At 45.8% G+C, this 25,862-nt stretch overlaps 1 protein-coding gene across 2 annotated transcripts in view; it reads left to right on the top strand.

Annotated features, from left to right (window-relative positions):
• Nucleotides 1-25,862, top strand: part of LOC149306188 (caskin-1-like) — an 84,452-nt gene that overhangs the window by 26,192 nt on the left and 32,398 nt on the right. For both annotated transcript variants that reach the window (XM_089477102.1, XM_089477100.1), the window contains exons 2-4: nt 20,041-20,092; nt 24,158-24,255; nt 25,156-25,301. In XM_089477102.1, the coding sequence (XP_089333228.1) occupies nt 20,041-20,092; nt 24,158-24,255; nt 25,156-25,301 (296 nt within the window). The remainder of the gene's footprint in view (nt 1-20,040; nt 20,093-24,157; nt 24,256-25,155; nt 25,302-25,862) is intronic.

Below are 25,862 nucleotides of genomic sequence, written 5' to 3' on the forward strand. Positions count from 1 at the left end.
CGGGTGCTCGTCTCTGAGGCCAAAGTCTTGGCGGAGCCTGAGTCTTTGGTTCTAGCCTTATCCTTTTTGCAGGACTTAGGCTTGGAACCAGCTCCATCAGCCTTTTGAACGTGGGTTTTTCAGCAGTGGCACTTGGCTCAGTGGTGGAGCTCTGGGCCACGGTGGCAATCGGGTCGGTCTTGGAACCCTGGGCCACGAGACCAGCAGCGGCTGGTGTCGACTCTGACGCCACATGTGCAGAGCCTGGCTGGGCTGTTTGCTGCGGTTTGAGGACCCCTTGGTAGATGGCCGTAATCAACCGGGAGTCGCTGTTCTTTCAAGCCTGGAGGGTCAAAGACTTGCACAAGGCGCAGGCCTTCAAGTTGTGGGAATCACCAAGGCAGAGCAGGAAAGAAGAGTGGGGATCCTGCACAGGGATCTTACCACCGCAGACATCACATTTTTTGAATGGTGCCGGAGACATGTCGAAGCCAAATTGAAATCCGAAGAGAGGTTAGACGCGCCAAATGGTCAACAATACACTGGGGGGGGGGGTCAGAGGAGGAATGGTCAAGAACGTCCGAAGTCAAAGTCCAGTGAACAAATTCAAATAACACAGAGCGAAGTTCCCCAAGCAGCTAACGCGGCAGAAAGAAGTAACTGGGGAAAGAGCGGGAACACAAGGGGCTTATAAGGGATGGGCAGGGCTACAGCCAAAAAGTTGCTAAAAGCTACAAAGTAAACTTTGCCCAGTGATTCTAGAAGTTTTCCAAGCAGCACTGCGCAGGCGCAGTACAACCCATTTGTATGATTCGCAGAGACCACGAAGAAGATATATATATATATATATATATATATATATGAGTGTATGTATGTAATATTGTTGTACCCTGCTGAGAGTTTTATCGGCTGGTGTGCCTATGATGATTTCCATGAGTTGCATTACATTGGAATAGATGGCTTTTAATATGTTGCAAGCCATCTTGGAATGGGGAAACCTGGTACCAAAATACACTAAAATCTCATGGCAGAGGACCATTTCTACCCCTCCAACGGATATCTTGTTTGTTGTTTCTGGGCATCCTTTCTTGTCAAGATGAGAAAGCTTTTTGTGCGTTTCTTCTTTAGCATCTCTGTGCTAGAAATAGAATACTTACAATTTTCTCATGCTTGCAGAACAAAGGTTGCATGGTTATAGCATGATGTTTTCATTTTGACTGCCATGATTTGGTTCTATGCAAACCTGAAGAGTGCACTTTGGTGAGAAGTCTCTAGTAGCGATATCTCTGTACCCTGCTAAATTACAAATCCCAGGGTTAGATAGGATGGAGCCATGGCAGTTTCAATATCGAAGTGTGGCAGTTGTCTAGTCTGGAAGACTGGAAAGGCCCCCCAAATTCCCTAAAATACAATAAAACATGCTCACCTAGTGTTCTCTCTAGGAATCTCTAAGTCCTCCAGCGTAACCTTTGGCAGAAGTTGGCAATAGAGTTGCGCTGGACGACCTAAAGATTCCTAGAGATACTGTATTAATCAAATCCGTGAATAATCAGATCCTCAAAAATCAAAGCCACAGTTGTGGAGGACCAGCTGTATCCAGGATTGGTCCTGTCCATCATTCTCTGGATGGTTTCCTTCTCGTTTTGCTTTCCAGGGCTGTGAGCAATTCGGAGATCTCCTCGCCGTGCCAGGAATTCCTGAAGGTGCCTTTTGCGCCAGCATTGGAAAGCTTTAAGGAGATAATTGGCTAATACGTTACCGGTCGATCTATATTGCTGCCAAAGCAGGATCCCATTTGCAAAAGAGGAAAAAAGGCTTCAGAGCTGAGGATGGTCTATCATTGCGCCTGGACAGCCCTGGATGCTTTCCATCCTGTGCACCTCCTGCTTTCGCTGTCATTTTGTGATGGAGGTTGATTGAAATCGATGGGGTCGGAGGAGAGTAGGAGGGAAGCTTGCTAAGCGAACAGTGCAAAGTAAGGGCATTGCCAACTTTGGGGAAATGGATAGTACCTCTCTGTTCTGCTTTGGTCCTGTGTCCAAGTCTAGCAGGATGTGGAGAAGCTGGAGCGTATCCAGAGGAGGGCAACCAAAATGGTGAAAAGTCTGGAAGCCACCAAGCCCTATAGAGAACAACTTAAGGAGATGGATAGGTTTGTCTTAGAGAAGAGTGAGTGGTGACCTGATGTTGTTGTTGGTGTGTCATGGGCAGAAAAAATGAAATGCGTAGATATAGGATGCGGGATACCTGGCTTAACAAGACTCCATGTGAAAGGGATCCTAGGAGTCCTAATAGACCACAAGTTGAACATGAGTGAGCAGTGTGATGCAGCATTTAAAAAGGCCAATGTGATTCTAGGCTGCATCATGCAGAATAGAGAGGCAGGTGAAACCAATTAAACAGGCGAGAAGCACATTAAACAAATCCCCTCAAGTTAAAAAAAAAGGCAGAAAAGCAAATCCACGAGTTATAACACTATGGAGTTTATGACACGAAGGAGATCGGGAGTTTATCCCGTGGATATCCTGAAAAAATGGCGTAATTACACAAAACAATTTCACACGACCCATCTCACAAAACCTGTCATTAAAGTGGTCACAAAGCAGCATCAGTGCACATCTTTTTTACTTTCGGGATTTCAGTGACAATGCATTTCTGACATCGATTTATTTGCGCAATTACATGTGATACTCATTTGTGCAATTACTTGCCATTTTCACTTTATTTGCGGGATGCTTTAAATGTGCTTCACTCTCTTTTATGCCCCAGTGTGATAAACTCCTAAAAGTCCAATTTAAGTGCTACAGCTTTATCCTATGAATCTTAAAATGTATTGTTTGCGAGGTTTGGGTAGTTTGGATTTTTCAGCCTCGCTGTTTCCAAACTCCATTCGGTTTTTGAACCAGCTACTTCTGGTTTAGTGGAGATTTGTTTCCCCAGCGTTTGGGATTTTTGACATTCCTGAGCAAACCTGCCTTTCAGCATCAGACCTGCCATTTCTCTTTCTGCAATGCAATGTGCCTCCTTTTATCTCCACCATTGCACATGTGTATGTGTGTTTTTGGGGGGCATATTCTCCCCTATATGTCTCAGTCCAGCAGCCCCTGAATTGCCCTTGATAGTTTCCAGATGCTGATGGAAGTCACCTGGTTTGCTGCCATCGGTGCAATTCCAAATGGAAAATAATGAAGGGAACAGATGTTTCTTTCCCAACTGATGATATCGCAGAGAGCTGGTGCAAAGAAGGAGTTGGGTTCAAATTCTCTTTCTGCAAAGGCCTCATTCTGGCAAAGATGGCTGTCCTGGCAGAGAGGAGCAAAGTAGAGCCTCCCTGGAAAACATCCTGGTTTCTAATTTGGAAGCTGAGCAGGGTCAGGACAGGTCAGTCCTTGCATGAGATTTTCAGGAGGGAATCCCACAGATCTCCAGGTAGGGCTAGGCAGGAATCCTACCTGGGTGAACCTCTCACAGGGATTTCTGAGGCTGGGAAAGTGTGACTTGCCCAAAGTCACCCAGTGTATTTCATAATAACCCATTGTATTTAATAGAACTTGTGCATCCATGGATTTTGGTATCTAATATGGGAGGTCGTGGAACCAAATCCCAGAAGATACGAAGAACACACTGTAGTAGTGGTAATGATGATGATGATGACCCATTGCATTTAATGGGACTTGAGCATCCATGGGTTTTGGTATCCATGGGGGCTCCTGGAACCAAATCTCATCGGATACCAAGGATCCCCACTGTACTTTATTTAACTCTTATTTTAAAAAAGGAACCATTTCCTAGTGAAAGGTAATCTGTTCTGGACCCCCCTCTACTTTCTCATCCATCCAGCCTTTAAGGTCAACACAAACAGGGTTCAGTTCTAAAATTTTGCAACCATCTAACTAAAGAGATTGCATGTACAGCGCTGTGTAAATTTACAGCGCTTCATAAATAAAGGTTAATAATAATAATAATAAGTACTTTTGGCATTGTTTTCCTTCGCTTCATCCATTGTCCCATACTCTTAGGCATTACCCTCAACTCATCATATGAAAATTTATAATTTTGTTCCTCAAACCTGCTCTCGACCTATACTTGAGGTTGATTTATAATCAAGTATATGGGTGGGAAGGATTATCGCTACCCTTGGAGCCGTATTCCCAGTTTAGCACCCTCTTGCTTTACTTCTGCCGCCAAGGGTCAGGGTCCGGAGCCACAGACAGGAAGGGAAAAGCTTTCCACAATCCTTTTTGGGATTCCCAGAGGTCTTGCATTGTGCAGATACATTGATGTCTCCTCCTGTTTTTCCGCCCCAACCTACGCTGGGATGATCCCAGCAGCAGAAAGGAAACCTCTGTCCTGCAATCAACTGGGAGCAAACTGGTTGATGCAATGCTTTCTGCTTTCCAGACCAGGAAAAAGAAAAGTCAGGACCCACCTCAGTTCCAGCATCCAAAATAACAGAGCAATGTAACAATACAAACAAAACTCCTTGTATACTTGCAAAATTATATTGCAAGCTTGGATATACATTGCAATAGGTTGCTGTTGAAGTGTTCTTCACTGAACATTGCTGTGTTATCTGGAGCCGAGGGGCCTGTTCCTTTCTTCCACCTTTTACAAATGGCTCGTGCTGCCCTCCCCAGGGGCCATTTCTGGCCCAAAGGCAAAGCAGCATGGAAGGAAGGGAAGGGCCGCTGTTTCCTTCCTGGCCCTGCAGTCCAGCTTGCTCTGGGAACGCTCATTCTGTCGGCCAGGGAGCCTGTAATTTCCTTTGGCCAGCCATGCGCCCACCTGGCCCCCAAGATCTTCTGCTTTTTCCCTCCCTTTCCCCAAACCCTCCCTTTGCTCAGTCCTCTTCTGCCAGAACAGTGAAGCGGGAAGGATGCCAATCCTCCAGATGTGCCAGGACTATCAATCGGGCGCCGCCAGTCGTCTAGAGGCTCCCCACGTTCAGGAATAAACTCTTCTAGAACATTGCCACATAACCCGAAAAACCCACAAAACTATCCTTGGGTTCCTCTCTCTTTTGCACACACCTGGAGTGTCCCTCCTTTTTGCTCTGTGCATTATGAATCCAAATAGAGGGCTATTTCCTCTTTGGGAGCGCAGGCCCTGGGGAGCCTTTTCGGCATTCTCTGCACAGTAGCATTTGCAACAGGAGAGCCAAAGAAAATCCCTGGCCTGGTTGTTTCTGCGTCTCTCTCGTTCCGGCCCAGATTTTGGCTCCTTGCCTGGCCCTCGAAGCAGAGTCCGTGCGGCAGCAGCGGCTTCCAGCATCTGCAGCTGTGGCCAGCCATATATCTGAGAGACATTTTATTTTCCCCGGCAGGCACTCGGCTCTATGCTCTGCAGCCATAAACCTCCTCTGATTAACTCCTCCATTTGCTGCTGCCATGGCTTGCCTGGACGGTCCTCTCTGTTTTGACATTTTCTCGCTCTCTGTCTCTCAAAAGAGCCAAGGGAATTCCTCGTTCCTGAATCCTCTTGCCCCCAAATCTAGCAGCCCTGCAGCCAGGGATAATGGAACAGGGACATGGGATCCACTGCAATAAACTATCTATCATTTTTTGTGGGGGTTTCAGGCTATGTGGCTGAAGATGCAGATGAAACATCAGGAATAAGCACTTCTAGAACATGGCCACATACCCTGAAAAGTCCACAAAAAAACTATGGATGCTTCGATTTCACATATCTATCATTCAGTGGTCAAAAGAGATTACTACTATAGTTGCGCACGAGTGTCCGCTTTATTTCTAAAATGCATTTTTGGAAATAGGTCAGTTTGTATCATTGGGTATGCCTAGCCCATGTTTGTTTCCTATGTACTCCCTCTATCCTCTTTATCTCTTTCTTTTTATTGTAATGATACAATCAGTATTCAAAGGGATCTTGGAGCATCTTTAAGACTAACCCTGTGAAAGAAAGGTGCTACAAGATCCATTTGCAGACTGATATTCCAGATTAACACAGCTGTGCCTTTAAAAATGCAGCAATTTAAAAAACAACCACAACCTGCCATCAGATCCCTTTCAATTCTCTTTCTAAAGTATGGCCTTGGGGCTGCTTGGGGTTCCCAAAAGCTGTCTTTTCAGCCCCTTGACCTTTCTTAATATTAATTGCCTCTTCTGGAAGCTTCCCAAAGCAATAACTCATCTTGCAAAAGCATTGGCCTTTTAAACATGGGATGCCCATGTCCCAAAACTAGAAGGGGATTTCTGCCTGTTTCCCATATTCTTCCTTAAGGGGAGCATATTTGACAGCATTGGTAGACTCTGGTAAACCCTGGGGCAAAAAAATTAGCCCACCGACCGGGTGGCATTGCAATGTCCATCCTCCGATGGTATATAGGAAGCTGTCTTTGCAAGACTTCCAGGTCTGAATAGGGAAGAAACCAGAATTGCAGTTAGGACCCTCTTGCCCTGTATATATATACACACAGCTTCCCTTCCTCCACTGTGTTTTGGTTTTAACTCAGCCCAGAAGGCAGAAGTAGCTGCTCTCGCCACTTTTGCAAAGATTTATAAAGGAAGGAGGAAGAAGAGCCTTTTTCTAAAGGCCCATTAAGGATTCTGGTTGCTGCCTGCATTCCCTCCAACCCTCGAAAACAGTCCCTTTCTACAGCAAACTGCCAGGAGGCACATTATTACGAATCCAAGCCTTTTGATACAAAGACATGATACACCAAGTTGGGGTAGATTACTACTTTGCCAGGATAAGAGTAGGAGGAATGGAAAGGAAGATGCAGGAGGGACAAGTAACCCGGATAACGCCAGGACTTAAACTGAGGCCCTTATCAGATGAGTGTGGAACTGGGGGTCTTGCGCACTGGGTGGTTCAAATTCGCGTTATTTCGCAAAGAACCATCATACCTGGGAGTCCTTCCGCATTGGCAGGATTCAAATTGGCCAATCCGCATTCGCGCGAAGTGCATTCAGTGCAGAATGTTTCGTCACACCGGAGCTCAACATGCGGATTGGCCGATTCGTATCGGCCGCCTCGCACATGCTCAGTGGTGCCCTGCATGGGTTGCGACCTTAAACGCTTCCGGGGTGAAAGGGGAGGTCACGTCATGACAGCCCGGTAAACAGCTGGAGAGCCAGCTCATGCACATTAACAATCGCGATACAACGTGCCCGTTACTGTTCCCTCTGTACATTCCTGCTTGGTTTTAACGTGACCTTTCCTTGCAACAAATTAGCAATGCCCGGTTCTGCGTGTGTGTGTGTGAGTGTGTGTGTATGTATTCTGGGGGGGGGGGGAGGAGCAGTTCCAGCGGCTGTCAAAGAGGCTGGATGGCCATCTGTCAATGGGGATGCTTTGATTAAGAGTTCCTGCATGGCAGAAGGAGGTTGGACTGGATGGCCTTTCTTGGGGTCGCCGTGATTCCAGCGGCTTCCTCCTCCTCCTCCTGGCTTGAGAGGCATCCCTGGCTGCATCCCAGGCAGGGAAGAGGCGCGGGGCCCGCTGGAATCGCGGTTCCAGCGGCCTCCTCCTTCTCCTCCCGGCTTGAGAGGCATCCCTGGCTGCATCCCAGGCAGGGAACAGGCGCGGGGCCGCTAGAATCGCGGCAATCGCCGCCGTTCCAGCGGCCTCTTCCTTCTCCTCCCGGCTTGAGAGGCAGCCTAGGCTGGCTCCCAAGCCGGGAGGAGGAGGAGGAGGCTGCTGGAACCGCGATTCCAGCGGGCCCCACACCTCTTCCCTGCCTGGGATGCAGCCAGGGATGCCTCTCAAGCCGGGAGGAGGAGGAGGAGGCCGCTGGAACCGCCCCCCCCCCCGCTTCCCTGGAACCGGCAAGAGGAAAGACCCACCGGAAGTAAAAATTGGAATCTGGGGGTCTTGCGACGGAGTTCAGGACTGGGCATTCATACCAGACCCATTCGTACTGAGATCGAAAAGAGCCCCAATCCGGATATCCGCCAATCCCCTTACTCAGCGCACTGGCCAACATGCTCCAAAAAGAGGAGACAGTACGCATTCAGTTCGGCAGCTCGCGCATTCACGTGAGTGCGGATTGGGCCATTCGAATGCAGGTATGATGGTTCTTTGCGAAATAACGCGAATTCGAACCACCCAGTGCGCAAGACCCCCAGTTCCACACTCATCTGATAAGGGCCTGAGAAAGGTCCTTGCACTCCACGCATGAATCAATCAATCAATCAATCAATCACTTTATTTATATCCCAACTTTTCTCCCAAAGGGACTCACACCAAGCAGCTTGCAGGATGATGATGATGATGATGATGATGATGATGATGATGATGATGATGGGTAAAACCACATGCAAGAAGTTAATATTGCTGTAGATACTCAAATAAAAGTCAACTTCAAATACAAGTTGAGGGCAAGTTTTGGGGCCAAAATTATGGATTTTGATATGACCTGTGGACAAGTCGAGGATAAAACTTAGGAGGCATGTAATGAAGGATGTAAAGGATGAAGTAAAAGAAAGCAGTGCCAAAGAACTTACAAGATTCCAGCAGGCATAAGCAATATTTATTTCATTTTATTTTATTTTTATCCCGACTTTCTCCCAAAGTGGGACCCAAGGCGGCTAACAACATTTTGTGCTCATATTAAAGGCTGGATTATTGAGGGGGTAGAAGGGGATCAGTGCTTCCAGGGCAGATGAAACTTTTGCCTTTCACCATATATATATATATAGTTAAAATGCAGTACTTACATTGACCTGTGGATAAGTCAACTCAGGTTTTTGGAGTCAATTTTTTAACCTAAATTTCTAGACGTATACATCAGTAAATGCAGTAAGCTGTTCATAGACATAAAAACCATTTGTTCTTCTTGCTGTTGTGTGCACTGAAGTTGGTTCTGAGTTTTGGTGACCCTAAGGGGAGCCCATCTTGGGATTTTCTTGGCAAGGTGTGTTCAGAGGGGGTTTGCCATAGCCATCCTCTGAGGCTGAGAGAAGGTGACTTGCCCAAGGGCATTCAATGGGTTTCCATGCCAAGCTGGGACTCAAACCCTGGTCTCCAGAGTCATAGTTCAAACAACTACATTGCAATTTAGAAGCATGTGGCTTGCTAAGAACTTGACTCTTCCAAAACTCAGGACTCAATGTTGCAACACCTGCGCCATGTTCTTCCTTGCAAACGGAGAGGTGGTACATGCTGGTCCTTGCTAGACCTTCCTTACAAACTTTTTCTCCAAGAAGGAAAGAGATGGTCCAGAAGTCCCTTGAGTGACCCTTCAACCCCCCTGGTCATCTTGGAGATCCCTCTGGGATTTTCTCCCCAAACGATGAGGACTGCAAAGGGGATGCTACGTCTCCAGCAGTCGGCCCACTTGGGGTCTTTCTTCTGCTCCTTCTCCTCTGCTTTTTTTATCATGGATGGAAAATATCATCATCACTCCTCCTTCTCTTTCTTTTTTCTGCCGCTGATCCCAGAGCTCTGTTTCGTTTTGCAGGCAACCCGAACAGAAGGGGAAGCCGCTATTTTCTGTTGCCGTGGTTTTCCCTGCCAATTCTCTCAGTGTTTGCTGTCACCCCAGTCACCCCTCCGCTTTCCTTCGGTTCCCGTCATGAAAATATTCTTTTTTTAAAGGGAGCTAAAAACACACACATGGAGTGTGTCTGGGAACCAAAATAGAAGCAGGTTACCAGTAGCGCTTGAGGAGCGTGGAGGGAAGCAGTGTTCAGTGTTTCCTCTTACTCGTTCTTGGCACAATCCTTACGACAGCCTTAAAAGGCAGGCCAGTGTTATTGCCGCCCATCTTGCAAACGTGTGAGTTTGCGGAAATGGTGATTTGGGTCAGCGCAGAGGTGACGCCTTGGCTTGAAGGCCTCTGCACATCTTATTTGTGTGTTTGTGCATCTTTATCTATGTCTTCGTGTGTGAAGTATGTGGTTGATCATCAGTTAGAAGGGTGCACTCTGCATATGCTCAGAAGCCTTCAAAGAGAAGGAGCCCTGGAGCATGTGCGAGCAAAGAGAGACTGCAAGATCTTGGTTTCCGCAACTCTTGAAATTACTCTCTTTCTCTGTGGAAATGCTTTAAATTTGAATTGCACATTTGCAAGTCTCTTTGAACGCCTTTTGGAAGCTGAGAAAGATGCGCTGTGCATCTCAAAAAACCCAGCGATGATGATGGTCTCAACAATAGCATCCTCCCCACATCTGTGATTTCAGAGTGATGGGAATTGCCAGAGGTGAATGATGCTTTTTGCATAAGTAGTGGGGTTTCCACACAATTAAAATACTCCTCTCTTGAATCGATTGTGATCTGTTTACATGCAGTTTGGAGGAATTTGGGCTTTTTGCCCGAATAAACTCCAATAGAAAGGAGTTGCAGTTTGTAGCAAAGTATCCATGAGGATGAGCACCATCATCATGCGGTCATCTGTCTTGTTTTGCATGGATTCGTGTGGCTGCACATTTTTGGCAGAGGGAGGGTGAATAGATGCAAATTTGCGCAGGGAAGACAATGTAAATATGCAAAAATACACAGCAATGTGCATGTTATTGTTATTGTTATTAATCTTTTATTTATAAAGCGCTGTAAGTTTATACAGTGCTGTACATAAAATAGAATAAAATAAAATAGCTTACATGTGGACTAGTCCCTAGGCTGGCATAATACACTTAATTATGTGTAGGCTAGCCCCTAGGCTGGACTTTAAAGGTTTCAGATGCTGAACCTAATTTGGCGGGGATAGGTTTCCGCACTTTGGGTGGTGCCTTTAAAGTTAGGACTAAAGCCCAGAGTCGATGCACCACTCCCCTCTGCCTCCTGCCAATATGGAAATGGCCAACTGTGAGTGGCGCTGACCTGAAAAAAGGGTTGATTTGGGGCCGGCGGAGGAAACGTGTAAGAGGATTTGGATCCCGCTTGGCACAGGGGGATGGGGCAGAAGCCGTAAGTGGGTCAGAGGAGACCTTGCTCCATTTTGGTCTTTCCAGAGATGCTGGGAAGGGATGTATGACCCGTGTGTGTCGGAACAAACGTGTTTACCCTCCCCTCTCTCTTTTGTACCAAGGGACTGGGGGTCCTGGGCACTTGTCAGCCAATTCTGGGGTTAACTTTCTCAATTTCTGGTCCCCAGTTTATTATGTTGCTTAAACCAAACAGGCCAGGTATCCTCACTTCCAAGTTTGGGGAGGCTGGCTCCCTCCTTCCTCTCAATATCCCATCAGGATTTTAGAAGTTGGATGTGCCAGGGTGGATTTGTCATATTCGGACTTGTAATTAATTTTACAGCCAGCCCTCTCTATCTATGGATGCTTTGTCAAGCATCCACCACTTATTTTAAAAAGAGATCCGAATGGCTCCCTCCTTGATGGCCTTCCGCCGGCAGGTTAAGACCTAGCCTTTACATAGGCTTTTAAGGAACTGTTATAAGGTCAGCCTGGGATGTTGGACCATTTAAAAAAAAATTTGATACAGTTTACACACGCACACATCGTTTATTAATATTGTAATAATTTAATTCCTTTTTAGTGTAGTGTACTTTTTTCTATGTTTTTAAGTATACTGTTTTTTAATGTCCCAGTTCTGGGAAAACATCAGGATACTACTACTACTAATAATAATAATAAATTCCCTAAAGTGTTTTTACTTGTTGTAATCCTGCTTCTATCTGAAGGGAGAAGCAGAAAATATAAAGAAATTATTATTATTATTATTATTATTATTATTATTATTATTATTACCTTGGCTTTGCCCATTTTATTTGTTGTTGTTGTTGTGTGTCTTCAAGTCATTTCCGATTTATAGGGACAATTTTAGTATGAATCCTGACACAAGGCATGGCATTGCCCAGCATGGCATGCTCTGGGTGGCAGAGACAGAGGCTGGCATGTTTAGCCCTTTATGGGTGATGGTGGATGTGGTCTATCAGCACCATCTCTTGGCATGTTTTCCTGTGCAGTTTCCTCTGCCCTCCCCTTGGTGCCATGGGCATCCTGGCATCCCTCCCAAGGGGGAAATAGGTGCCACTTCCAGGGCAAAGCTGTCACTTCTGACAGTGAGAGAATAACTTCTCTTTCAATCCAGCCTGCTTCTCTCTTTTGCAAGGCCTGATACCTCTTCCTGGGCAGATCCGAAGACACATTTTAGTTTTTGCAAGAGGTACAAGTATGCCAAAGAAAGACATTTGGGGTCGAGGCTAAAAACAGTCATTGGTAAAGGCTGCAGGGCTTGGACATCGTTTCCTGCCAAGGTGGTCCTCCCTGGCACAAGGCATGGCATTCATGGGCAGAGACAGTCTCTGGCAAGCTTAGCTCTGCATGGATGATGGTGGATGCAGTCTCTTGGTCTCTTGCGTAGTTCCCTCTCCCCTCCCTTGGCACCGTGGGCATCCTGGCATCCCTCCCAAGGGGGAAATAGGTGCCATTTCCAGGGCAAAGCTGTCGCTTCTGTGCTTTCCTTGTGTGCTTGTGGTGAGAAAGACCCTTCCTGACAGCTCTCCTGGGCTGCCATCCTGCCGGCGAGTGTTTGCCCGCAGCAGACGGTTTCTTCGGCTGTCTCTGTCGGTAGCAGATGGCTGCCTGCCTCCTCTTTGCCCCCCTTCTGTGTGCATGTGTGTGTATACGCACACAACACACTCACACTCACGCAGGCCCTGTGCAGAGCTTGCAAAGGGAGGCTGATCTTGATAGAGCATCCCTCCGTCCCCATCTTCCTTTCTACTCTGCCATGCATTTGATCCAGGAACAGACAGGAAGAGAGAGAAAGAGATGTGGGGAGCCATTTTCTACAGCAGGACAATTGCGCAAAGGTGGCTGTAAGACGCAGCCATCCAGGATTGCACCCTTGTGAGTCGAAGCATTGCTGCAAGTACCTCCAGCAGACGGTCACTTTGGGGACCTGCTCTATTAAACAATACATTACCCGCCAGTCTGCAATCTTACAATGCGATAGAAGGCAGACATGCAGGGTGTTGGCTGCAGCACATAGTAAAACAACCCCCCGATCTGCATATAAGCTAAAGGAACCACAAGTCTGCAATCCTGAACCACAACCAGTGGCCAAGCATTTTAATTCTGGACATTGCAGCCTCTCGTTTGTCTCTGGTACCGAGATGCCACCTTCTTTGAGCATTTTGGATCCAAGGGAGACATTCTGGGTTCCTAAATACCACATGGCCTAGATCCAGTGGTTTCCAACCTTGGTTCTCCAGGTGTTTTGGACTTCAGCTCCCAGAATTCCTGGCTGTTGGCCTAGCTGTATGAGGGATCTGGGAGTTGATGTCCAAAAGACCTAGAGGGCCAAGGTTTGGGAAGAATAATGCTATCATCCACTGAAGATAGTGGGAAATTTCCATTGCTGGCAATTGTGTAATGTATGGCCACCTTTGGATACAACTCAAGTTCATCTTGAGCAATTGAAGAAGGCAAAAGTGTTTTGCTTGTTTTTTATTGTTTAGTTCTGTCTGGTAATTGCTTCTTTCTCTCTCCACACATATATATTTCTTAAATCTATTGTTCTGGGATCCAAGACAAACATGAGGTTTGCTTTTTTATATCCTATGAGCAAATATGGCATAGTGTTTTGTGTGCTAACTATGACTCCAGAAACTAGGGTTCAAATCCCGGTTCTGGCCCATGGGCGACTTTGGGAAGTCACACTCTCTGATGGCAATGGCAAACCACCTCTGAACACACCTTTCCAAGAAAACCCACGATAGGTTTGCCTTCAAGTCGGGAAGTACTTGAAGACACACAACTACAACAGTATTACCTATAACTTCTATCTATAGACACACATAACTGAAAGCTGGTGACCCAGTATGCCCCAAATATCCTCTGGTTTTGGAAGCAAACCAGGGTTGGTTCTGGTTGGTTCTTGGATGGAAGACCTCTTGGGGATCTTGAAGTTTGGGGCTCAGGATAAGTCCTGCCAGAAACCCAGCAAGTTGCTTCTACCAGTCAGGGATGGCAATAATGAGCCTTGATGGGCTACTGATGAATCTGATTAAGAAGAAGGGCAGCTTTCTAAGTTCTCAGTTTGGAAATAGGGTTGGTCCTGGTGAGTCTTTGGATGGGAGACCACCAGGAGGGAACGTACCAGGGATCTCCAGATTCATCAAGTAATAATAATAATATTTATTTGTATCCTGCCTCTCACTGTATTGGATTGATATATATATATATATATTGAAACCCCGAATGTCCGCCGGTCAGAGCTGACCATACTGAACCTAGATGGGCCATAAAGGGTCAGACTCTCAGGCTAATGTAGCATCTCAGAGCCCAAATATTTGGAAGCTAAGTAGAGTCAGGTCTAGTAATACAAACAACTGTAGAAACAAGGCTGTGAGATGGGCTTTTGCCCCTTTTGAATCTCCCACTCTTTGGGCATGTTGCATGCATGTGCCAGGTAGGTCCTTGGCACGTTTGCACAATGCCGCTCTGAACATGGCAGCGCCTTAGCCTTTGGAGAGCGCAGCCCGCTTTGTTAATAGCCGGTTTCGTTAACCACTTGAACACTCAACACGTTTTTCGCTGGGTTAAAACAACAAAAGCAGCAGCATGGCCGCTCTCCCGTCAAGTGTTTTGCAGGCTGGCAATTATTTTGGGGCCTGAGTGGGAGAATGTTTGTTTAGTGTCTTTCTCAGAGCCCTTTTCAAATGGTGGGCGGCGAAGGAAAAGACAAGAGGAGATGCTTCTTGAGGCAGGAATTGCAAACTCCTCAGTCAGATCTGGAAGAGGATCGTATGGTGGGAAGGCACCTAAAAGGACATCTGATCAAACCCTCCTGGCATTTTCAGTGGCTTGAAACAACCTCATAAACAACAACCAACATTATTATTGCCATTCCCCAACAGACCAACACAGAGATTAACATGTAAATAAATATTAATATTATTATTGTCTGGGCTTTTGGGTGCCGACTGTATCCTTTAAAGCTTTTATGGTTGTAAAGAGATCTTTGTAGCACCTTTGTGACTAGATACTCAAGTCCCATTAATACAATCCTTGAATGCTCAAGTCCTTTTAAATAGAATGGGTTAGTACGGTTATTATTACCAGCTGTATTGCATTGACAGTAATGTATATTTGTTTATGCTATGTATTTATTATTGTTGAAATATGTTTTTATTGTTGAAATTTGCTGACTGCTGTAATCCCACCTCGATCTGCAGGGAGAGATGGGAAATAGAAATAAATTATTATTATTATTATTATTATTATTATTATCATCATTATCATCATTATTCAAGTGGGCCCTTAGAATCCACTGGGGTTTGGTTCCAGGGCCCCTCTCAATACCAAAATCTATGGATGCTCAAGTCCCATTAAATACAATGGGTTGTTATTATCATTGTCATTATTATTATTATTATTATTATTATTACAGTGGGCTCTTGGTATCTGCTGGGGTTTGGTTCCAGGACTCGTTATGGATGCCAGAATCCATGGATGCTTAAGTCTCATTAAATACAATGGTGTAGCAAAATGATGTCTCTTAACGTATAATGGTAAAATCAAGGTTTGGTTTTTTGGAATATATATATAATTCCAAATATATATAATATTTAATTATTATATTTAATAAATATAATTTGGAATATAATTTTCAAACCATGGATGGTTGAATCTGTGGATAAAGAACCCGTGGATAAGGGAGGTCTGACTGTGCAACTGCCAACGTAACTGGGAGCTGTGATGGCACAATGCCTCAAGACATTTCTAGCCAAAGTTGTCTATCAGCATTGCATATGTGCCACAGACATAGATGCCCACTTGGGCTGCAGGATGCTAATTGTGCTGAGCATATGCTCGAAATGGGCTCCTTGGCCGCCTTTGTCCCATTCTGGCATCTCTCTCTCTGGCATTTTGCTCTGACTCCAGAGCTTGGCAGCGGCTAAGTAGACAGTATAGTCTCTTCGCCTCTCGCTACTCAAGAGAGAAATCTGATGGATGACAGACAACGGTTCCTGGTTAGTGTCTGGTGTGGAAGGATGTTCTGGGGGTAAAGCGAGGCAGGTGCCTCTGTGGATCACAATGGAAGAATTCAAAGATATTAAGAGCCCACTGTAGTAATGATGATGATGATGATAACCCATTGTATATAATGGGACTTGAACATCCATGGATTTTGGTATCCATGCCAGGGTGGTGGTGGTCCTGGAACTAAACACCAGCAGATACCAAGGGCCCATTGTGATGATGATGCCTCATTGTATATAATGGGACTCAAACATCCACGGATTTTGGTATCGATGGGGGGTCCTGGAACCAAACCCCAGCAGATACCAAGGGCATAATAATAATAATAATAATAATAATAATAATAATAATAATAATACCACCACCTCATTGTATATAATGGGACTCAATCATCCACGGATTTTGTTATCCACGCGGGATCCTGTAACCAAACCCTAGCGGATACCAAGGGCCCACTGTATATTAGGTCATGCTATGTTTTCAGATAAGACCAAGACAATAATATGAGATGAAACGAGTTAGTATAATTTATTCTATATGGAAGGTTGGAGAGACGGAAGTCAGAAAGAAGAAATTTTGACAAGTAAAGAAGCAGAGATACAAAAATATGGAGGAAATATTATTTACTGTGGACATTTTAAATAATTTTTTAAACAAAGAATGGTAAAGGAGTCCCCAAGATGCTTGGGGACCCCTGGCCCAAAACTGGCTAAGCACCTTGTATAATAATAATAATGATAATAATAATAATAGTTATAATAATAAATTTATTTATACCCCAATGAGATCGAGGAAGCTTACAACAATATTAAAACATTAAAATACAATAAATACAATGCCCCATAAACCCACCCACAATAAAACAATATGGTTAATATTATTAAAAACGGACAAGACAGGGTAGTCAGGGGGAGGTGACTGAGATGCCATAGTGCCATTAAAGTTTGGGCTAAAACCTGGAGCAGGTTCTCCTTTGCCAATGTGGGCACCATAATGATCCAACTAGTCATGCTATGAAACCAGCTGCGCCACCGATGGTTGCCTGTGACCACTTGGTTTTGTTCCTCCTTTTTGTTGACCCCAATGCCACCTGAGACAAAAGACCCATGGGAATGGGGTGAGCATCTCTCAAGGGAGCTGACATCCTTGATTTTGGTTGTGGCTTTTGGGAGGAAAAAGAACCACTTTGGGCCCTTAAACACTGGATAATTAGTAGCTGCTTTAGGGAATTACACACAGCACATAATAATCTATCGCTTGCTTGCTCACGTCGTCTAGTCTTACATTTTACAAAAGCAAAAACCCTGTGTGCATCTTTCTCCTTCCTCCCTTCCTCCCACACACATTCAGAGAAAGAGAGAGAGATGTTTCTGCACACACACACTTCTTCACCAACATTAATGTTTATAAGGCATCCCCCTTGTTAGATGATGAGCCGATAAAGGCACACGACTGGGATGTGGGCAGGTTTTTATAAGGTGCAGCAAAAGGAGATTTTCCTGGCGTTGCTGGCTTGTGTTATGTTTCCGCATTGGGTCCGTGAGCCAGCTCTCCGAGGCTGAAAGTGAAGAATTGTAATGCCTCTTATTGCTCACGGCGTGTGTGAGGGAGGCTATTTTTAGGCTCCGGATTCGTGGCCAATTGTGGCCCATGTTGCAAAGGCGATGGTTGGGTGGAGGGTTTCCAAAAATTTGTAGGGGGTTGTGGATGATTGGGATTCAGATGGCTTGGAAGAGTAGTCCTGAAGACAACATGGCATAGTGGTTTGAGTGTTGGATTATGACTCCAGAGACCAGAGTTCGATTCCTGCTTGGACGTGAAACCCACCTTGGGAAAGGCACACTCTCTCAGCCTCAGGGGAAGGCAATGGCAAACCTCCTCTGAACAAATCTGGCCAAGAAAACCTCAGGATAGGTTCACCTTAGGGTTGCCATAAATTGGGAACGACTTGAAGGCACACACAACGCACAAAAGGGGAAAGAGCATGTAGATGGGGAACAAGATCACCCACTTTCTCCCGTCACACTTCACCTTGGAGTCTTGTCTTCTGGGCACCATTTTTCAAGAAGGATATCAACAGGTTGGAAGGTATCCAGAGAGAAGGGTGACCAAGATGGTCAAAGAGACCTTTGCAAACCTTCAAGTATTCCCAAACTTTGGTCCACCGGGTATGCATTGGTATGCAGCTGGGGAAACTGTATTTCTCTTGCTCCCAATGGTCCAGATAATGGATGCTTACAGCCTCCCAGTCTTGGAAGAGTTTGGAAGTTGGACATTTTGAGTTTTGGCTGGTGATCTGAAAGGAGAGATTGTGTGAAGGGTTGAGAAGGAGACCCCCAACTAATAAATAATAATAATAATAGGATTTACTTATATACCGCCCAATCACTGGGAATCCGAGCAGTTTACAACAGAGGGGATAATAGATAACTAAGATGGCAGAGGAGTTTCCTTTGCTTGGTGCATGCTTTGCTGCCAACTCTTGGGCCAGTTTGGCAGTAACCATGGCAAGTTTGCAAGTCTGACTCGGCACACATCTTAATTTGGCTTGTCCTGGTCATCCCAGGATCCCTATTGCCGCCAGCCATCATTGCATGCAAAAGATGAAAGTGATGCTTTCTCTCTGCAAAGTTGATGTCTTTGGGTTGTCTGGGTTCTTGAAAAGGGCTGCCCCAAATCACCTCATTTTACCTCCCTTCTCTGCAAACCCTCCACCCCTTTATCCGGCCTTATCTGCTTCTTTAATGTCATCCCATCGTCAAGTGCAGCAGCACAGTGATCAGATCAAACCAGGCATCTCTGCTGCTGAAAGGCAGAGTGGTGCATCTTGGGAAAGGATGCTCTGGGAGGAGGAGGGAGCGTTGGATGACCATGTCGCTCCCATCGTGGGATCCCTTGTGATCTCAAAAGAGGAGCCATTTCCACATTTTCATCCAAGCTGCCAGAAGCCTTGTGCTTGCAGCGAGGGGAGACAGTTTGTGAGATTTTGCAGCTTTGTGTACCTTTATAGGAGCAGAGTGCTTTTGCATAGTCCCTACATTTCTTTATCTGATGTGGCTGGCATCATCATCATCGTCATCATTTCATCCTAATATGAACTGAATGTATTTGCATGGAATAGTTTACTGAGAAAGGGCTTGTCTAGGCAACCAAAATAATGCTGGTAGGATGTGGATAGAATGCGTCTTGTCCACATGGAAATTGAATACACCCAACTTACATTTTTTGGGGAGGGGTTTCTAAAAAACTAACAAAAATGGGGATATACAATCCTGGTTTGGTTTGTTTTTTCGTTGTGTCTTGAAGGATACATCATGCATTGAACCCAGGATAAAACTGTGCATGTGCTGAACCTGTTTCAAATATGTTGCATCATAGACTCCCGTCTTTATTCTGACATGCGTCCGGCAACAGAACTTGCAGAATGAAAAAAAAAAACAGTGTGAATAATAAATCGGAAATGCGTGGCTGAGGTTATTCACGAAGGTTATTTGTGTTGCAAAAGAAAAGGTGTGGATAGCCCCTGATGAGAACCAAAGCAAAAAGCAGTGTTCGTGGAGTCCTTTTCTGTCCCCTTCCCAGCCACTTTGGCCATTTTGTGTCTCATTTTTAATCCCTATCATTGCCATGCTCCGCAGACCCTTGGCTAACCAGGCGCCTTCCTCTCCGGTTGTGTTTCTGCTGTCAAGAAGACTGATGGCTGTTCTCTGCCCTTAACCTTGTTATGGGAGCTTTATTTCTCCTCTTGCTCCGGGGAAAGGAGCAAATGTGAAACCTGATGGCTCTGCTGCTCCTCTCCGGCCGGAAGGACGCATTAGACTTCCTGACCGCATCCGCAAATGGACCTCGGGGGCAGGAGGGTCCCAAGGGCTCCTTACTTCCCAGGGATAGTAGTCACACTCCTCAATTATAGCACTATGATTGCATGGCAACACACTGGGATTTGCAGTTTAGGGAGGGGCACTCCAGTGTCTCTCCAAACTACAAATCCCAGGATTTTCCAGAACATAAAGTGTTGTCAAACTGTGTTAACGCTGCAGTGTGGCAGCAGACAAAGATTCCCAAAAACTTCGATGAAAATTGAAAAGGAATGCTAACTCTATGCTTTGTTTTTGCTGTTCTCACCTTCCTTTTCTCTCTTTTTTTCCTGCTTCCACAGAGCTCCTGGGATCGGCCAAAAGAGTGAATGTTAATTTCCAAGACACCGATGGGTGAGTAGATAATAATCGCACATTTGCAAGAAGTTGGGTGCATTAAATGGGGGGCAAGGAAGCAGCAAGAGGAGGAAAGCATCCTATCCATTCCCACCATTGCGGAGGTGTGGGGATTCAGGACAGCCGAAAGGAAGGTGGCCGAGGGTTGGATTAGATGTCCCTTGGGAACCCTTCCAGTTCGAATGTACAATGCTATGATTCGTCACACATTGCATAGTTAAGCTGTGGAACACCCAGCTTTAAGAGAACAGCAGTGGCTGCTGAAAATGTTAACATTTTTCAGAAGAATGGCATTCCCTGTGGTGCGCTGCCTCCATCCCTTAAAGAAAACGAGAGGCAAAGAAAGCCAGCAGCTCTGCAAAGCATCCCTTGCCTCCCTTTCTTTCTATTGAGTAACTTTTCCTTTTCTGGAGATTGTCTGAGACTTAAAAAGCTTTGTTGTCATGGTCTTCTTCTTCTCCTTCTCTTTCTTCCCTGAGATGAAGGAAAAGGGCTTTGGCTAATAGAGAAATAATAGAGAACGGCGGGCGCTGGCCTTTTGCTTGTTCTTCCCTCTCCAAATCTCCAAGTAGGTTACCCAGCACCGTGGCAAAGATGGAGAGGATCCCTTTCTCTGATCCGCCTCCGTTGGCCGCCGCTAATGATTGCCGGCTGGAAGCCGACATGCTTTCTTTGCTGCTTTCAAGATCTCTTGATTTGACGAAACAGAGGAATATCCGATCCTCTTGCCTTTAGGGCAGGTGCCATCTCTCCTCTTTCAAGGTTGCCCACGCAGGCTCCTTGGCACATGGATGAATCCTTGCTGAAAGATTTGGAGACATGGAAAGGAGGCTAGAGAGAAAAGCCGGTTTCCCTCTGAAAAGAGTTTAGGGGTGTCTGCCACCCTGGGCTCACCCTGGGCTACGGCAGTCCCTTTGGAGGCAAAATTCCAAAAAATAAGGAAGAGCAAGCCTAAAAATGACTCATATTCTTTAAAAGTTGAAGTGCCCATCCTGGCAATTTCCAAGAGAGGCTAGGGAAAAAAATGCCAAGGAGTCCAGAGGCATCTAGGGCCATGAAACCGGCCTTAGAGGGGCCACATGTGGCCCTGGAGTAGGATAACCAGATGTCCTCACCACAAAGAGGACCTGACACTGCAAAGGGGAGGACATCCAAGAAAAATGGAGGGCATAACAAAAGTAAAAGCAGTTTTTGGGATTCCTCTTAGACAGAAGGTGGAAATGTAGGATCTTGTCCTAGAAAGGTAGGACATCTGGTTATCCTGCCTGGGGACCCCATTGAATTGCAGGACCAAAGGCTCAACATTTTCTCAACTGGAAAACTTCCTACATTGTCCATTTTTCCATTTGGCTTCTGAGCCCTTTTCCTGGTGGGAAATAGCAAGACTGCAAAGCCCCTCATCCACGTTCCTGCACCCTCCTTTGTGTGCTTTTCCCCCCCTTCTTCCTCCTGTTCTAAATCAGGGCATTCCTTTTCTCTTCTCTGGTTTATATCTCTGGAGAAGGAGGCCAATTCGGGGCTTTTATGGAAATGTTTGGAGACCAAGCAGCCTCTGTTGTGTGTCTTCCCAAATATGCAGCCTCCCAGGCCTGATTTATGGACCACCGCAGCCCCCTCCTCTTCCACTCTTCCCCTGGGCTGAGGATCCGGCCGTTGGGAAGCAAGTGAGAATTAACCCCCCATTATCACCGTTCTGGAGAGTTTTCTTCCTGGCCAGACTAGGAAGGCTGGCACAGGCTCAAACCTCCCTGCTTGTAGTGAGCTAACAAGTCAGGGGGAGAGATGCACATAGCTCTGAAAAGTTTCTTCTTCAGGATCCCATTCTCAGAAACTGGATGCATTAGAAGGACCAGTGACATTTGGTGGCCTCAAAGGGTTAGGCATGGCTGAGGGATAGAAAGGGTCAGTGACAGCTCATGGCTCAGAAGGGCCAGTGGTGGCTGGTGGATAGAAAGGGTCAGTAATGGCTGGTGCTTCAGAAGGACCAGTGATGGCTCATGAATCAGAAGGGTCAGTGGTGGCACATAGCTCAGAAGGGCCAGTGATGATGGCTCATGGATCAGAAGCGCTAGTGATGGCTGGTAGCTCAGAAGGGTGAGCGATGGCTCATGGGTCAGAAGGGTCAGTGATGGCTGGTGGCTCAGAAGGGTTATTGATGGCTCATAGATCAGAAGGGCCCGTGATGGTGAATAATAATAATAATAATAATAATAATAATAATAATGCTGATTTATTTATATCCCGCCCAATCACATAGAATCCGGGCGGGTTACAGCAATAAAAGGTACAATATAATTCAATACAAATCAACAAAAATCAAAAGAAAAAAATGCATTACAATTCAAATAAAACTCATAATTAATCCCTTCCCAAGCCCCCAACACAACTCCAAACAAAGCAATATTAAATAAATTCAAATTGAGCACACATAACATAGATTAGAAGGACCAGCGATGGCTGGTGGTTGAGAAAAGCCAATGAGAGGGCTGCTTTGTCTGGCCAAGCTGTAGCCTGATGGGCATTTTTAGGGGGTGCAGACCGCGCCAGGTGACACCTGTGGGTAGACCCAGACTGAAGGTCCTGGGAAGGACATCATTCACCGGACTGCAGGTGACAAGGAGGCCCATCAGGATGCCGTCACATGCCACAGCAAACTCTCCAATCTCCAAGTGGCACTTGGACCCCTTCAGGTCCTGCAAACAAGCTAGTTAAGCTGGAACAACCCAGGACATGGACAGTTCCTTCAGATGCCTTTGGTGGCAGATAGACCAGAGCCTTTCTCTTGCTTAGCAGCCTGGTCTTCTCCTGAGGGACCCTTGGCCTAGGGGTGAGAGCATGAGACATTGCACTGGGGTGACACCAACCCTAGCGATGCCACTGGGCCTGGCTTACTCTTAACAGTGGAGGGCTTAGGTTTCCACCACTGGAGCAAACTCAGGGTAGAGAAATCAGATGTCGGATCATAGAATCATAGAGTTGGAAGAGAGCGCAAGGGCCATCCAGTCCAACCCCCTTCTGCCATGCAGGAAATCTAAATCAAAGCATCCCCGACAGATGGCCATCCAGCCGCTGCTTAAAGACCTCCAAAGAAGGAGACTCCACCAAAATCTCAGAGGAAGGAGTGTGTTCCACTGTCAAACAGCCCTTACTCTCAGGAAGTTCCTCCTAATGCTGAGCTGGAATCTCTTTTCCTGCAGCTTGCATCCATTGCTCCATTGGGTCCTAGTCTCTGGAGCAGCAGAAAACAAACTTGCTCCCTCCTCAATATGATAGCCCTCAAGTATTTAAACAGGGCAATCGTATCACCTCTTAACCTTCTTTTCTCCAGACTAAACATCCCCAGCTCCCTAAGGTGCTCCTCATAGGGCTTCATGGTTTCCAGACTCTTCACCATTTTAGTCGCTCTCCTTTGTTTCTCCACATCCTTTTTAAATTGTTTTGTCCAGAACTGGACACAGGATTATTCCAGGTGGGGCCTGACCAAAGCAGAATAGAGTGGCACTATTACTTCTCTTGATCTAGACACTATACTTTTACTGATGCAGCCTAAAATCACATTGACCTTTTTAGCTGCCGCATTGCACTGTTGACTCATGTCTACTAGGACTCCTAGATTCCTTTCACATGTAGTTTCATTCAGCCAGGTGTCCCCCATAATCCTATATTTGTGCATTTCACTTTTCCGCCCTAAGTGTAGTACCTTACATTTCTCCCTGTTGAATTTCATTTTGTTAGCTGTGGCCCAACCTTCTAGTCTATTCAGGTCATTTTGAATGTTGATCCTGTCCTCTGGAGTATTAACTATCCTCCTAATTTGGTGTCATCTGCAAATTTGATAAGTATGCCCCCAATTCTGTCATCCAAGTCATTGATAAAAATGTTGAATAGCAAACTGGGCCCAGGACAGAGCCCCACTGGACACCCCACTGGTCACTTCTCTCCATGATGAAAAGGAGCCATTGCTGAGCACCCTTTGGGTTCAGCTGGTCAACCGGCTAGAGAGAACAGCTCCCAGGGTTTGCTGGAGTGGTGACGCTTCTGCTTTGCACCCGATCGTTTCAGGTTCTCCGCCTTGCACCATGCGGCGCTCAACGGAAACACAGAGCTCATCTCGCTGTTGCTGGAGGCCCAGGCCGCTGTGGACATCAAGGATAACAAAGGCAAGTGTGGCACAGGCCTGGTGGAGCCATAGGGCTGCTTTCTGCAGGAAAGCAGGAGATACATGAAGGATGCTTGCAGTTTTTCTCATTGAGCTTCATCAAGCTGATGAAGCCATCCCTATTAAATACCTGGAGAAGAACTGCCCTAAAATGCTATTAAGCTTTACACTTCCGCAAGGATTTTTAAGAGAAGGAAAGGAATATTTGAGAGAATAATTTAATCACATTTACTATACTATCAAGCCTCTCACTTCTGCAAATGCTCATTGGGAAAAAAGTAACTATAAAAGTATAAAAGTAACATAAATTTAAAAACTTAATAGGAGGCTCATTGCACTTCAGCCTTCTCTGACAAAGAGGGCTGGTGCCTTACAAAAACTACAAATCCCAGGATTCTGTGGGATGGAGCTATGGCCATTAAAGTGTTGTCGAACTGCATTATTTCTAGAGGGTAGACATACCCAAGTCCTCTACCTAGGATACTGTTAAAATAAATTCCGAACAGTAGTATTGCTAAAGTACCCTTTAAGACCCTTTGCCTGCCTTCATCTTATTTTACGACTAACCTTGGTTTGTGCAAAAGTATAGTTTCCTATACCATATACAAACATGTCAGGTTTCTCCATTTTGGGGGACTCTCGGCTGCATCCACATGGGAAAAATAACCTGGTTTGGCACCGCTTTTTCAGGCTCAAAGCTGTGGAATTCTGGGACGCTCTGCTCTGGGCCCACAACAAACTCCAACTCACAGAATTCCATAGCCTTGAGCCGGAAAGAGTTAAAGCGGTGCCAAACCGGGTTATTTCTCCAGTGTGGATGCAGCCTTTCCCTCTTTTTCCAACGAAGTGCAGCATTTGTGGTGGCGCTCGGTTGGAACTGTCGCATTCCTGTCTCCTGCAGGGATGCGCCCTTTGCATTATGCCGCTTGGCAGGGAAAAAAGGAGCCGATGAAGCTGGTCCTGAAGGCCGGGTCATCGGTCAACATCCAGTCCGATGAGGGGCAGATCCCTTTGCATCTGGCGGCTCAGCATGGGCACTACGATGTGGTAAGTGGCACTGAGGGGTAGCGGAGAGGTGCTCCTATTGTAAATGTACACATTGTCCACCTAAACCCCAACTCTCTTCTCAACACAAGGAGGGTGCATAAGGTGTCCTCAGATTTTGCAAAGGTAGGTGTTGGGTAGCAAACTAAAGTCCGAAACACCCAATAGTTGCTTTGGGTCCCAGTTTTGGGAGAAAAGTGGGATAGAAATACAGTTGGCCCTCTTTAGCCATGGATTTTTTGTCCACAGATTCAAGCATCCAATGCTTGAAAATATTTCCCCCCAAAAGTATGAACTCCAAATAGCAAAACTTGATTTTTCATACTATATAAGGACACCATTTTGCTCTGCCATTGTATTTAATGGGATTTGAGCATGGACAGGTTTTGTTATACACGGGGGATCCTGGGACCAAACACCAGTTCATATCAAGGGCCCACTGTAAAAATAATAATAATAATAATAATAATAATAATAATAATAATAATATAATATAAGATATATATATATATATATATACAGTGGTACCCCGGGATACGAATTCACCGCGTTACGAAATTTCCG

Source organism: Sceloporus occidentalis, unplaced genomic scaffold, assembly GCF_023333645.1.
Source record: "Sceloporus occidentalis isolate IW3139 unplaced genomic scaffold, rSceOcc1.0.p SCAF_10, whole genome shotgun sequence".
NCBI classification, from domain to species: domain Eukaryota; kingdom Metazoa; phylum Chordata; class Lepidosauria; order Squamata; family Phrynosomatidae; genus Sceloporus; species Sceloporus occidentalis.